The sequence below is a fragment of the Corvus cornix genome, chromosome 9, assembly GCF_000738735.6.
Source record: "Corvus cornix cornix isolate S_Up_H32 chromosome 9, ASM73873v5, whole genome shotgun sequence".
NCBI lineage: Eukaryota > Metazoa > Chordata > Aves > Passeriformes > Corvidae > Corvus > Corvus cornix.
This window is the reverse complement of record NC_046339.1, coordinates 12,060,695-12,076,446: the sequence shown is the minus strand read 5'-3', so window position 1 is coordinate 12,076,446 and position 15,752 is coordinate 12,060,695. Positions and strand designations below refer to the sequence as shown.

The following is a 15,752-nucleotide window of genomic DNA, read 5'->3' as shown; positions in this document are numbered from 1 at the left end:
GGAAGTAATAAGATTAAGTATAGTTTGATCATGTTTCCATACAAAAGGTAAAAAAATCCCAAACTGTTTTTTTAAGGCCTTTAAGCCTCAAATGATTCCTCCTGGTCATGCTCTGAACAATGGGTGTGCATATCATCAGCTACCCTAGTTTACCATACATCTTCCCCTCCATCTCTCGCATGCCTCTGTCCAGGCATGGCATTTCAATATTCAGAATCTCTACAAAAGAATTAGAAAATGAGATCCTCATTGTTTTGTTACTCTCTGTGTCTGAAAGACCAGCGAATGTAACTTCTCTTTGCCAGTTTTATCACGATTAAAGAAGAAACACTGACCTATCCCTGGGGGCAAGTTAGGTCAGGTAACTGTATACTAGAAGAGCAAAGGACTTAAGTGTTGAAGTATCACAACTTTGAAGAACAGTATTTCATGAAACAGAACTCAGGATTTCCTTCCCCTACAATAATCTACAGTCCTAACATTTTGAAATGTCACTACTTTATGTTAACTTTAAGAAACCTTTACAAATGAAATCAAAAGGCATAAATTTTAATTCATAACCTTCAGCCCTTTGAAGCACACCAAAGAAAGCAGTAATTTACCCTGTCAAGCTCTCGCAACCGGGGGTAATTGTTCTTCCATTCTGTCTCAAGATTGAAACGTGTGGCTGCAAAAATCAAAAACAGGGACTTATTTTTTTTAATTGTCCATATGCACCTCATGACTACCTTAAAAGTTGAGCATGTCTTAAAATTGCCACAAATCTTGCTTATGACAAACTCTCCAAGCACTTTAAGCGTGTCTGCAAATGAGCAGAATTTTTTTTCTGTCTATGTCAAGATACTCTGTCTACAAATTGCAGAATTCATGCATTAAAAAAGCACAGTGGAGGCATTCAACTTCCAGCTCTGCACACACCAGCCATGTCCTGGCTGACCAGATGGTACCTTTACATAGGAAGCCATTTCATAATCTTAAGTGGAAGAACTGCGTTTTGCCCACAGAAAAACTTCAACTTGATTTTTTTCTTCATATTTATTTATTCCTTTCATTTTTAGAGAAAGTGGTACTTCACAACATAAATAACTTTTTTAGATTTTTTTCTAGAAATTACCTGGGGAAATTATCAATTAATGGGAAATGCTGCTCATATAAAATGTATGAAACAATTGCCCAAGCATGCTGGCAAAACAGTATTACAAGCACATGGAAGAAATAACTGTTTAACAGTAAGTTGCTATTTCCCTTGCTCTTTGAAAACATTTACCTTTAAAAGCATCTGCTTGCTGCTCCACAGACTCTCTCACCATTTTCCAAAAGCAGTCTGACACAGCAAGACTTAAGTTCTTTGTTGTTACCTGATGTGCTTTCAGCATACTTGTTCTGTAAAGAAAGACAGCTAGAAGAATTTCTCTGTATACCCACGCTTTTGGGCCCCCATTTTCTCCTTTCTAGAATACAGGTTTGCTTCTTAGAGCAGAAAACAACATGTAACTGTGTACCTAACACAAATTCTAGTCTCTTCCTCTAAAATACTCAGTGTAGATCATCACCAAAGCAAGGGGGGAAAACTCCAAAACAACACACAGGAACAAAAAACCCCACCCCAAATAAGTTATTCTAGAGGTTGCAGTGCTACAGGTACTACAGTCCCAAAGATCATGTACCGTACTTTCCTGAGAAATACCAGCCTGTGAAATCAAAACTCTGCTCAGTGAGCTTTCCTCAGAACACACAAACTACCCCTTTGAATACAACACTGTCACACCAAGACAACCGATGTTTAGAGGCACTACAACTCATTTTTGGCCTGGATTCACTCCTCTCAGGTGCATTAAGTGCTTAGACAAAGGCTGAAACTTAGTTCTTGTAGAGCCAGTGGAGAGACACACAAACCTTGGAAGAGTGGCCCAGAACTGCAGTGGAATCAATTGCTGCCTGAAGATGCCTGCCTGTCTCCACTGACTTACAGCAAACAGTAGGAAACCAGGATAACTTGGTCACCTCAACATGATACTTAATTTAAGCATAATAAATCTCAATTACTATTTCCACATTGCAATCCTTTTAAATTCAACAAGAAAAGCTGATGCTAGCATTTACCAACACAGGCTCATTTTAATAGAAAGAATAAAATAGCAACATACTTTAACAGCCTTGAATTTTGAAAAAATTCCTCTTCATATTCTTTAATAGATTCAATGCTTTCACTGCTGTTTCCTGCAGAAAGAAAAGAGTGCTGCAACAGTTCCATTTAGACAGCTTCCTGGGCTACCAAGGACAAAATAAGCAGAGCTCCCTTTACCTTTTCCAGTAACAACTGCAAAATAACCCAAAGCTTTCATTGGGAAGAGTTTGCCTTCAATGATTTGCTGGATCTATGAAAATAAAGGATTAAAAAAACATCATTAACTTTGCACAGAGACATTCTTTCCTCCAGCACAGTTTTAAAGCCAGATCTACTTATATCTATGCATAGACTACTGCAGTTTGGTCATGGGACTATGTGTTCTTTTGAGATTGAAAACAAAACAAACAAACAAACAAGAAATGGCATAAATCAAATAAGACATAACACAGCAGAACACAAAACACAACAAGAATGCCTATCACAGAACATCCGTAAGCCTTTTTGGGAAATGGAACTTGCTCAGGTCACCTTCACGAAAGGAATCAGTATTATAGCAAACTGAGACTGAAGTCACAGAGCTCATCACTAAAAGCAAGGCCTGAGAGAGATTAAAACAACAACCACCAAAAAAAAAAAATCATACTGAATACAGAAATAAGCACTCCAAACCATCTAGAACAGGCAGGTGAGGTCCAGTATCTCTGACAGCGTCTCAAGTATTTTACCATGTGTGACTTCAGCCAGCACAACATGAGAAAAAGAGTTTCAACTCACCCTGTTTGGACTAGCCACATTTTTCTCTGCAAGATCAACCTTGGTCAACACAAAAATTGTCCTTTTTCCTTGGGGATCCATTTGGCTGACTAAGTCTGTGACAATACTGCGTTCTGCATCCACTGACCCATCTGAAATAAATACAAAGTTTATTTTAGGGACTGTAGCCACCAAGTAAGTTTCATGTTACAAGTTTAACCCAGTAAAATTAGACTTATGTTCCATTTTTGGATACACACAGTGGAAAAACTGCTTTGTTCCCAGAATCGTAACAAACCAGTTTGTTGTAGTTCTGTAAGTTTTGAACAAGTACCAGCTTGCTCAAAATATTCAACATTGTATTATATTCAGTATTATTGAATGCTACCTCCAAAAACACTGGCAGAAAACTTGAATTTTTTTATCACCACCATTTTTCTTTGATGCTAAAAAACCCTTATCAAAAAGTCGCTTTTTGCCACAGATTGTCTTAATTTATAAAAAGACATTCCACAGCATGCTGTTTTTTACACTACACAAAATATCAGAAAAGGAAAAATACCATCAGAACAGACTCCAGAGTAACATAAGAACCATGATTAAAAATATAAATGGATAATCATTTAGACTCTTAGTACCTTGAATACAGAGGATGATGGCATTAGGATTCTGCATGTAGGCCTTGCTGATGCTAAAGATAGTTTCCTTTGTATCTGGAGCCATACCTGACGTCACAGTCTTTAATATGAATATGGAGATAAACAGTTAAAGAAAAACAAAGAAAACAAACATGTTAAAAAAACCCCAACAGCTAATGTTCTCCCCAATAACACTACCTCATTTACATGTCTTCATTTTTTAAATGATTGCATACTTACGCTAATGACTCCAGGTAAATCAACCAATACCATTCTCTGCAAACCAGGACCTTTCACACTTAAGGAGATGGTCTGTGAAGTAAAATTGAAATTAGAGGTTTATACATTACCCACTTTGAATGTAGTTACATAGACAAACACACATATAAAAAACTAAATGAACACATATTCACACACATCTACTTTAATCAGCAACAACCTGTAATTTTAAATAGGAAGTACAAATTTTAATGGAAGTAATTGTTGCATAAAACTGATTTTAACACCCCAAATACATTGTATAGTGCAAAATATGAAGTATGTGCAGACTGGATTCACCACAGTCTCCCAGTTGAAGAATACTTGCAAAACATATACACGTACAGATATTTGCCATTAAATGTTTGACAAGTCTTACCTCAGTGCTAACAGTGCACCCTTCTTTCACACTATTTCTCATTCTGATTTCTATTTCATTTCTCAAAGCTGCAAGCTGTTATAAGAAAAGCAAAATATCAAACACAAAACTCTTTACAACTGATAGAAGAAAAATTACCTACACAGAAAACCACATTTACTTAGGGATGAAGATCTCAGTTTATAGGTATTATTTCAAATGCATGTGTAGTCAGTCTGGTAAATGTGGACGGCACTAAATGACAGATTACCTGCAGATCCCTTCATGCTTCAAAAACTGCCTTGGCACAAGAAGCACTCTACATTTTATCCACTTCAGTGCCAGCCAAAAACCACATGAAGAGATAATTTAATAACTAATACAATGTCTTGCCCCACTAAACATCTTTCACTCTAATTAAACAGGGGCTTAGAGATCACACACACACAAAATTGTTCAGAGAATTAATAGAAGTCTCGTTAACTTCCAGTCACTTTATTATACTTACATCCTCCTCTTTGGTCAGATCAAACTCCCGAGAGCTGTCTTTGAATAAAGCCACATGGTGGGGACCTTCGCTAAGGGTTACCTAAATGTTAAAAGCTTTAATGAGAAAGCATAGCAAATCTAACCCAGAGAAACATGAGAAATATATGGCATATGTGCACCTTCCTCTGTAGAAACACAATTATATGTAAAGCTTATTCAGCACAAAATTACTTAATGGTACTGCTACTACTCAGACAGCACACGTGGATCATATACAGACCTGCAGAGGTATTGTCATTGGCTGAAACAACTCCCTTGCTTAGAAGCCATTTTATAAACCTATGTACATGTATGCTTCAATTAATGTCATGATCAGAGGGAGAACAATACAGCAAATGCGGATTCAGAGATGATGGTGTTTCTTACCTTGACAGGGGAACGTGTCATCATCTCCCCAGACCCCCGAGGGAATATGCGGGCTTGGGCGATCATTTCTAACACGCTGGTTTTTCCCGCACTTTGATCTCCAACCACCACCACCTTTAGTGAAAGTTTAAACAGCCACTGGCTTTTGGAAGAACATTTTGGAAGTGTAGACAAAAGCTGACTAGGAAGACATAAATCAACACTAACTGTATTCTGCTTGATAATAAATGCATTGATTTACAGATGGAATCTTTAAGGAAACACTAACTTGTGGTCAAGCAAAAGAATTGACTTGGGCTTAAGACAGCACAGTCCACAAAGCACCCTGCCAGGGCACCTTATGAAGAGATGGAGGGCTTGTTGCTCTCATGGCAGGCAGCTCTTCTCTTCTTGTACAAAATCCTTTCAGCATGCAAAACACTACTCATCTGGCAGATGCTGTCTCTGCCTGGAAAGTGCTGAATTCTGAATTTCTCCATCTTAGCAGTTTCCTATATGCTACAGGTGGTTGCGCAAGCAGGAAGCATTCCTGGCTCTCTCCTACACCAGCAGTCAGGCTAACCCCTTCCCAAATTCCCCTCCAACAGCAGCACTGCTGTGGGGAGATCAACAGGGCACCTTATTCGTTCAGCTCCATTCACACACGGGGAAGCAACAACAAAGCTGAGGAGGAAGGGGTGCACGAACTGTAACCATTTAAAATGAAAAGCTGAGCACAGCAGCAGTAACTGAATCCAGACAGGGTTTATCTAAGAGCCAAAACAGGCGTAACCTGGTTAAATCCGTTATTTTCAAAATTATCTTACTGCTTTTAAAATGAAAGACATGTCTTAAGCAAAAAGGTGGAGTTACAAGAAAATACCCTAGCACTAACTCTGGATTATACTGGAATATAATTAAATGCTCTATTTAATTATAAAACTGGTGTTTCAATAAAAAACACTGAATTTGTTATCTACTTACTCGAGGTAGGTGATCTTGAGTGTTATAACTGGCATCATAATCAGACAGGATGTCAAGTACTTCAGAATACATATCAATCAAGGACTTCTAAAAAAAAAAAAGAACAGAGAGAAAACACAGCCAAGTAAGAGAACAAAGACTGGGTTTCACACTACTTCTTCTGTAAACTTGTGTAAAAATGTTTTTACTTTCTCCTGATGGTTTGAAACCACATCTGTCCATACCGCAGCACAGATCTTTGTTCTATGAAATACAATACCAAGTAAAGTCACTCCTTGACTCCTCTGGAATAAAATATTATGGCATCTTGCTGAAGGAGGAAAATGAGACCTCCTATGTACATCATAAGAGAACAACTCAGTGCAAACTTTGCAGCTTTCAAGTTAAGCTAAAGTGAGTTTTTTACGTTAAACATCTATTTAGTTTGATTTGTTAATGGATATAGAGTATATGTACTATAGCCACTAACATGGATACAGAGTTATCAATCTTATTCTGTACAAGTAAGACTCATCTTTCAGTTCCCAGAGGAAAGAGCAAGATCCATATTGGTTAACAAATTATGCAGAGAAGCAGAAAACATCCATGTTTAGAATGTTCAGGATGCTGGCAGACAAAAACAAAAGCCAGTCTCACTGGATTTATACAGTCATTAAATGATGTTCCCTGACCCTGTAACTTACTCCTACCAAACTAAGTAAGACTCATTATAAAGCACAAAGGTATCAGACTGTGTGTGCAAGAAGAGTTGGAAGCAAGATTATTCGAAAATACAGTGAAACTACATTGAAAAACCAAGCCACATTTCCCAGTCACTTAGGTAAGTTATTTAGTTAGACATGGTAACCCCTTCGTGTTTTTCAATTGAAGCCACTTCCAAAAGTCACATAGTTAAAAAATAACAGATGTATAAAAGTCGTGATGACTCAAAAAATTAACAGAGGTATCTTAAAACAACTGTTAAAAGTTTATATATGAATTGACAAATGCGATTTAGAATAGCACCATGGAAAATATGGCGTAATTATATTTCTACGTGGTTTTGTAACACATAAATACCTTCAACTTCCTCTGATGAATTCCCTTGTCATCTCTTTGCAGTACCAATTTTCTTAATTCTTTGTTCTCCTTCTCTAATCGCTCGAGCATTCTTTGGTATTTGAGCTATAAAAAGAAGTACAAATATATTTGTGCAATTATGGACATAGTAGATTCACATGAGCAAAGTTTTACCTAGGGAAAACCTAAAGTCCTTCAGGCAGGTCTTTCAAAAATACAGAAATCTTTGTGATCACTAATTATTAAGAATACAAGGTCACCAAGAGAAGAGTGTTAGAATTACTTCTTTTTTGCAATGCAACTCCTTTGCTTCAAAGGTTTTTATAAGACCACACTATTCAAACCTCGCGACACACACAGACCAATCTTCAAGCATCTTAAGTATCATTTTCAAAGAAGCTACACATACGGAATCAGACAGAAATCAGTGTCAGTGGACTGGTAATTCAATCAAAATGGAGCTTAAATGTAAATTTGCAAGCCTAGTTTAGACCCTTTCTTCAGCATAAAACCTCAGATCGAGACACAACTCTAACAGCTTAGTCCTGTTTAGGAGATTGTAATAGCACTGAAGATGAGAGATGTATGTAGTTTTGATATCTACTCTGAAAACCTTTTTCTACAATGTGGAAATATATTTGGCCTGAGTGTACTTTTAAGAACAAATCAAATTTCAATGTTATTAAAAAAAAGGTAAGTAATAAATGCACTCAAAACTAGCAAATATATAATGAGGTTAGGAAAACCCCTATAAAACAATGTAGCTGAGCCAAAGCTACAAAGAGCCAACCAATTTAGAAGCCTGCAGATAAAAGATTAATTGTACCTTAACATGAGCAAGAAAACCAAAACACTGACAAATATGAGTAATGTGCATCATCCCTGAAAAAATCTAGCTTACGAGTAACTAGTTCTCCCTCACTAGTCAACGAGGGATTAAAACTTGGTTGGAATGAGGTCTTGCATTCTGTAAGTCAGTGTCAGAGAAGAACAGACTACACTGACCTTTGGTCTGTGCCAACACAGGGGACTCTACATTGATACACTCAGAGACTGAAAAAAGCACTGCACTTTTACCAAATATACTTCAGGTGTGATTTTATCTAGTAAATCTGGGTCTGCTGCACATAAATCACTACTTAAGGCATCAATAATTCAGAAAAGTCACCTGAGTGCGTAGAAGTTCTTCTTGAAGTTGATCAATCTTCTCTTTGTCAGAAACCTACAAACAAAATAATCATGGCTACAGTTACTTGTTTAGTTTAAGCACTTTAAGTAACCAAATCACAAACTGAAAGCTTCATTCCACATAAGAAAAGTGACTTTACATGCATTTTAGAGCAAGTAAAATTCTTCAATTAGCATTTTAAATTTAAAGCTGATGGAAAGCTCCAGCTGCAACACGAGGTTCACCTCAGAGAATTGTCTGAATTTCAGTACATGCAAATGTAAAAATTAACCCTTCAAGACTTAACACTGGGAAAGTGGACTTAAGGAAAAGCAGCTTCACATGGTGCTGAGTTTTCTGGCCACTGAACTAAATGTAGTTTTAGTGGTCAAACTCTCAAGAATCTTATTATGTTCATTTTCTAAATTAGCACCATCTTAATGTGATGAAATCACTAAACACCTGCTTGCTACAGAAACTACTTTCAGGTGAGTATTCACTACTTATGAATATTCATAAGGATCCTTATTTCATATTTGTCAGATTTCTAAATGTGCTGGACAACTTCATACATTTTAAATAGGCAGGACAGTCTTGAAGGGTTATTTCAAAATTATTTAAATTACATTAAAAACTGGAAAAATTAGGATATTATAGTACAAGAGATTTTGAAGTTCAAGGCATTAATGCAGTAAGATCAAGCACTAAGAACCATTATTAGCCAAATGTTCCTAAAATGTGTTCATCAAGATGTAATAAACAGTTGTTTAAAACAATCCCCTTTTAATATCACAAAGACGAAAAGCATAAATGGTGCTATACAAATTCCTGGGATGTAAATATTTACAAACAACAAAATCTAATGGCTGACTGCTGAAGTATTCTATTTAGAAAATATGATAACCTAAACAATTACTGAAAGTGTCAATATTTAAATTAAGTTTAACATGTGACATTTACAACTCAAGTTAGCTTCAGATCAGAAAGAGCATATTATCTAATATGCAGAGGACAGCTGTTATTTAGATACAAATTAATTCCATTGCTAAAACTTCACAACAGTTGTTACAGACTAAACAAGAAAAATCCACAATTATTCATCGTGATCAATATGATTTAGCTGTTAAGCCTCAAGAATTGTGTCTGCACTTTATAGAAAGAAATTCAAGCTGACGCTTCCATCTTTATCCAAGTATTTTCTTCCAAAAAGAGCAAAGAAAAATGCTGTAAATTAACTTTTCATTGCTATTAGTTAGTTCAGTGGTAGCAAAAGTACATCAGAAACGGGGTTAGTTGAACACAGAGGACTTGATGCGTGCAGCCACAAGGTGGTATATGTAAATAAACATTTACATATACACACACCTTCAACACCTCAGAGATATAAGGGGAACATAAAAATAGGAAGGCAAAGAGAATGATGTGCAGAGCCAAAAGAAGCAAGAAAATTTAGGAAAGAAAAGGAAAACAAAGTGTTTCCACGTGCTGCAGACTTTCAAAGGAGATAGCATTTTCCTGCTCTCTGCCATTCTCAAAGGACTTGTGGGGCCATGATGCACCTCTGAAGTGCTTCCCTATAGACACCTCCAACCACAGGCACTGTCTGTGTGGGCTGATGCTTCTGTCAACACAGAAAGCCAAAATACTGCACAGTCTCAAGTTGCAAGATCTGAAGCAAAGAATTATCTACCACTAGATGATTAATTCTAACAAGGAAGTTAGGTAAGTTATGTCAAAAACAACAAACAGCTCTAGAATGATGTCTTTGCCTCAGTGCTTGGTGCAGGTGTGACTTCAATGTTAGTACATGCAGTATTTTGAATATGTGGTCCACAATATTGCCAGAAATTTTTAAGTTGCCAATAAAAGCTAAAGCTAATATAACAATTTGAAGTACTAACAGTCACGTAAGACTGATCTCTGATTTCTATCCCCCTTCCCAAAAAAAATCAACTATTAAAGCATTTTTATATAGGCATATGAGTATTTGTTTAATCCAGTTCAATATGTTTTGTGCATCAAGATTCCTCCTTCCTTCCCCATTGCCACCAGAAATAATTATGAGAAAAGAATACTGAAGACTTATTTTTAATCAAGGGTCCTTGCACACAGATATCTGTTCACTAAGACACCAAAAGCTCCTTATAGAGTTACACACTTTTCACAGCAGTTGCTTTTCAACAGCCTTAGTCATATATTGTATAAAATAATTATGCGCATCTGAAAATTCAGTACCTTTGAAATCAGTTATTGGTCTTGAATATTCTCTAACTAGACTACAAGTTTAAATTGATTATTTGCAGAACTATAATGATTTCCAATAATTTAAATGAAAATAGCAAGGCCCAGACAAAATGCATTCAAGCAGCCATGAGCAGTGCAGCAGTACCAGACTAAACAATTTTACTGCTAAATATTTATCAACAGGAGGCAATTACATTTTTGTTTTTAATACCCTCTCCTGATTGTGAGATGGTTTTTACTGTTACTCAATTTACAACTGCAGGAGATTTAATACTGAGTAAATAAATTAAAATGGAAAAAGATGTAAGAAAATACAATTATCATGTTCTCTTATAGACAGGCAAGTAAGCCAATGCAGTTAAAAAACAAAAAAAGGTTAGTTTATGCCCTGTCAAAATGGCCTACAATGACTTATTTCAATGACAGTAACAATTTGTTCTTCCAAAGGAGAAAGTGGATCAATGATCGGAATCTTCGAGCCATATCCTCATATCAAGGTATTAAATAAAATAGTTTGCCATCTCTTTCAATTTGATTCAAGCACAAAGGTTAGTGTGACAGACAAGACTTATTCCTTGTCATAAGGCACATATGCCAAATGGCACATTGAATGCTAAATTAAAACTTTCTATATGCAAATGAAAGTAGACTTTCAATACTCTGAAAACACAGAGTACCTGCCATGGAGGGCAAGATAACATTTACAAAGACAGTCCTTGCAGTTTCTGCACAGCTTGGGAATTGTGGAATTAGCTGAAACAAAGTACTAACAAAGTAGAATCTCCACCAGAAACAAATTTAATATCAAGCCCGTTTTTCTTCCTGATTGTGTTTATTAGGCCGATAAATTCTTTACAAGTTCATACATTTTATTATAAACTTCAATCTACTATTCCATACTCCAGCTCTCTCAATAAACTGGATACAATCTGACAAGGGAGCATGTAACTCTAAACCATATAAAATAATATGGCAAGAAAGCAAAACATTAAAATTCTACTATACTTTCAGAGAACACTGATTTTCCTCTGTTGATGGACTAAAAAGCATGACAATTACAGCTATGCAAATGTGTCTAAAAGCTTAATTCACATTTAGTGCATTCCTCTTTCTGTGGGATTTATCTTCAGATGTACAGAAGATCAAATTCTGTATTCAGTGTTCAATTCCAAAGCTGTTGAAAACTACGAGTAATCAGAAAGCTTTCAAGGAGGCATAAAAGTGGCTAACAAAGCAATGTGGCTAAGAATTACAGATTGCAACAGATCAGACAACTAAAATATCCCAATTTGAGAAGAATTTCCAATCAATCTCAGCCATATAATTAATAAAATGATCAGACCTTAAATTAAATAACTAAAGAGAAGTGCAAATGTTCAACAAGCACAACAAATCAGTAAAAATTCCGCTTTAAGATGGAAAACAGACAAGGGACTACCTTTGATGAAGATACAGTAGATGCCGTTACTATCAGCAGTATTTAATTGTCTGTGCAAAATTATTACTAAGGAGCTGCTGTCATTTTCAGACTGGCAACAGTATAAAGCAGGGGAGAAAGTTCCCAGAGATATATTCTCCGTAAATAGCTACACTCTTACAAGACAGAGCTACAATAAACAAGGAACAGTAAACAGATTTGACATTAATTCATGTACTTTCCTTAAATGTATTTTTAATGTATGAACTTTAAATAACAATTTTTATAGAGGCAGAGATAATACAATTTCAAAGTGACACAAAGTACCTGTTTTGCTTTTAACATCATGCTTTAAATGCAACTTGGTTAAACTGAAACAGGACTACACATCTGTAGTGATGTTGGCCAATTATTTGCATCCACGATTTAATTAGTTAGATTTTTCTAGCTCAAATGCAGGGGGCTGAAGTATTTGATTAGAGTGAATGCAGAACATACTGTCCCTTAAGCCATCACCTTTCGCTTCTGCTGGGAAGAGAAGCCAGCGGCTCTGCGCGCTTCCTCTTCGTGCTGCTGGATTTGTTGTTGTAACAGAATGAGCTCCCCAAGCAGGCCCTGCCGTGAGTTTATAAAAGGAGAGGAAAAATTTGGGGTGTAAGGAGAACAAAGTTAAACCAAAAGGCATGACAAAGACAGATGAAAAACAGGTATGAACAGGTCAGTTCAAACAAAAGTGAAATTTCATTAGCAAGATCTCTTGCTAGCTGGAGTGGATAGAGCCAGCAAAATCATGCATTTTGCAAATCCAGGTAGAACAAAACAACCAACATTTAGCTACATATTACAATTATATTCAACTTTAACTAAGCATCTAAATCTTTTAAAAATTCAACTATCCCAGCTCTAAAATATTATGAAAATGTTCAGTTCAGCTTTGTCAGCAGTTCTTAGCATTTTTCTTGTTCTCTTTGTTTTTATTCCCAGCAAAATACAGAAAGTTTATAGCAAGACGATTTTTGCCTGCTACTTAACTTTCTCAAACTAGCAGAAGATAAATAGTTTCTCAAGCATAAAAAAAGAAGAAAAATCTCCCTCTCCCCTTTTGTAACACACTGCAGTTTAACTTCATGCTGTCATAACCCTTTCTGAACACTCCAAAAATCCCTGAAACTTGATGGCTACTCCTTTACTCATTCAGCATTTCCATAAAGCTTAGTTCTCTTCTCCCTCCACACCAAAGAATCCTATAATGGTGAGCTGTCTTTCAAAATTGGTTGAGAAATACTATGCCAGCATCTATTGGAACTTTATGAACTGTTTATTTCAGAGAATGTAGAGAAAAGTATTAATGAACTATTTAAATAATGCTCTTTTAAAAAAACTACATCTTCTAAGAAACCATTCAGCGAAATGAAATCTTTCAAAAATGTACTTCAGGAATCAAAACAAACTCTGAAACAGACCTTTGGTGCAAGAATTCAAGACATCCATCGTCAAGTTACATTTGTTGCATGAAATACACACACAGGCATGTACACTTAAGGATAAACAACACAGAAGAGAATGGATAAAAGGAGAGACACAATCAAATGACCAAATATAAACATTTGTTAACCAGTTATTTGTATAATTTGAAGCACAGGAAAATCATCTCACTTGCATTTTACTGAACCACTTTCAGATTTAATAAACGCCTCTAATGCTGGACTAGCAAATGCACTAGAACTGTGCCAGGAACTTAGGCAAAAGATTTCATTACTATACAGCAGCAAGGAAAGGAAGCCTCATTTAGTATTAGATGAACAATAATAATATTTTACCATTTTGCAGACAAGGAAACTCTCAGTATGACCCAACACATTCCCTTTAAACATTATACTATGGGTCAAAAAATACAAGAGAAAACAATGAACAAAATCTGCCATGAAGGCCTTTCAGCATTTTGTAACAGAAGTTTGAAGTCACCGAATCTAACGATTTAACGAGCAATTACGTTCAAAGACATCTGGTACATGTGACTCTCATTCCACAATAAAGTATGAAAAATTCCTTTTCACACAGCTTAATAAAATATTCAGATAAAAAAATTATGTCATTTAAAAGGCTTCGCTATAACATTTTCTTCTTTGTATACATAAATCAATAATCTTAATAATATTATTTAATTTATATTTTAGTTCTTCATTATTGTTTTAAATTAAAAAATAAATTAATAGAAAAAAATTAAGAACCTTAAATAGCACAGAACTATACACACAGCACCCCAGCTGGCATAAACCAAGACACAAACAAAAATATTTACATCTCTCTGTCATTGGACATTATCACTCGGTGGTGTCCCCTCTACCAAAATCAATCTGTCCAGTGTAAAACTAGGTTTATTTTAAAGAATGTTTTCTAGAAAAGCCAACATTGATCAATTAATGCAATTTCAAAAATCAAGTTCTTTACAATCGTTACATTATTCTTTTCATTGTCAAAGAAACAATATAAAGGGTAGGGAATAACAGGAGTTAACAAACTACAGTAGTTGACATATAGAGACAAACTCTGACATTGTTACTGTGCATTCTTTAAACTTCTCCCACCCCCTATTATCTTATATTAGAAGTTAATATACTGTACTTCAGCTGAGTATGACTCTTTCTATAATTTACAAGGAATAAAAAGGAGTGAAAATGATAAAGTAGGTAAAGAGATCAATTTCTAAGAATTCGAATAAATGTAACAATTTTATCCAGAGTACCTATAACATGAAACTGGGAATTAAGTTGGGAATATAATAGCACTCTTAATAAAACAGATAGAATTATGGCAACTTCACTGTGTAACTTCCAATGAAGAACTAAAGAAACAAGAATGTTTAAAAAATAAAATCCGAGTAAGTGACAGTCCTTACTCAAGTCTCTTTTTCACTCTCCAGCAGTAGCTGTAGTCAAGGGCTGTGGGATATTGTGCTGCTCCTTACACCACCTGAAGGTGACCCTGTGCAGGCTGAGCAAGACAACCACACACTGCAACTGCTCCACGGAGCAGCAGGGTCTTCAAGGCATGAGATGGTACCAAAGAACCAGAGCAGAGAAAGGACTACCTAAGCCCCACATCAAGATCTGAGTCACAGTTTTCAATCCAACTCCATCACACCTATAACCAATACACATTTTCTTTAATGTTAAAGGCTAAGATTTGGAATTTGTTTGCTTTAAGAGGAAACTATTTCTTAAAGAATGTTTTCTTGGATACGACAACAGTGCAAGATAATTTTCTAAGAAGGTAACCCAGCTGTTTCAAGTACAAGCCTAAACTAGTGCCTCACTTATAATACAGTATTTTTACTTCACTATATTTTTATAACTATCTTCACTCTTCTTTCTCTCACAACAAAATTTCTTATTTAATCCAGGTAAAGAGAGATTTAAACGCCACATACTTAAATTACTTATCTGAACACTCCAGTAATTCTAATTTAATTATCTTTGAAAAATATTGTACTTTTTGGATTAAATGAGAGATTATGAAATAAACACATTAGGTGAGAAGAAGCAGTACAGCCTCATTTGATGTTCGGGACATCCTTCACTCTGTCAAAGTTACTTTACAAAACAACTGGTTTCTCACTCATTCTACTGAAAGTTTTTAGAGACCTGTCTGAGAATCACATCCAATAACAATTCTTCAGAAAATTCCTCCAAACAAATAATTTCTAGATTTATTAGAAATCTCTTCACAACAAAACAAAGAAAACCAGCTCATCAGGCACATTTAATACCATACTACAGCATTTTATGTACCCATACAATCACAATTCTTATACTAGCATTGGTTGGCAGTGGTAAGCATTGAATGCA

At 35.6% G+C, this 15,752-nt stretch overlaps 1 protein-coding gene across 1 annotated transcript in view; it reads right to left on the bottom strand.

Annotated features, from left to right (window-relative positions):
• Positions 1-15,752, bottom strand: part of OPA1 (OPA1 mitochondrial dynamin like GTPase) — a 50,772-nt gene that overhangs the window by 26,190 nt on the left and 8,830 nt on the right. Inside the window, 14 exon segments of the mRNA XM_010406175.3 lie at positions 603-667; positions 1,268-1,383; positions 2,148-2,220; positions 2,306-2,378; positions 2,906-3,036; positions 3,523-3,622; positions 3,763-3,834; positions 4,160-4,234; positions 4,647-4,727; positions 5,054-5,167; positions 6,017-6,103; positions 7,076-7,180; positions 8,244-8,297; positions 12,421-12,519. Of these exon segments, the coding sequence (XP_010404477.2) occupies positions 603-667; positions 1,268-1,383; positions 2,148-2,220; positions 2,306-2,378; positions 2,906-3,036; positions 3,523-3,622; positions 3,763-3,834; positions 4,160-4,234; positions 4,647-4,727; positions 5,054-5,167; positions 6,017-6,103; positions 7,076-7,180; positions 8,244-8,297; positions 12,421-12,519 (1,245 nt within the window).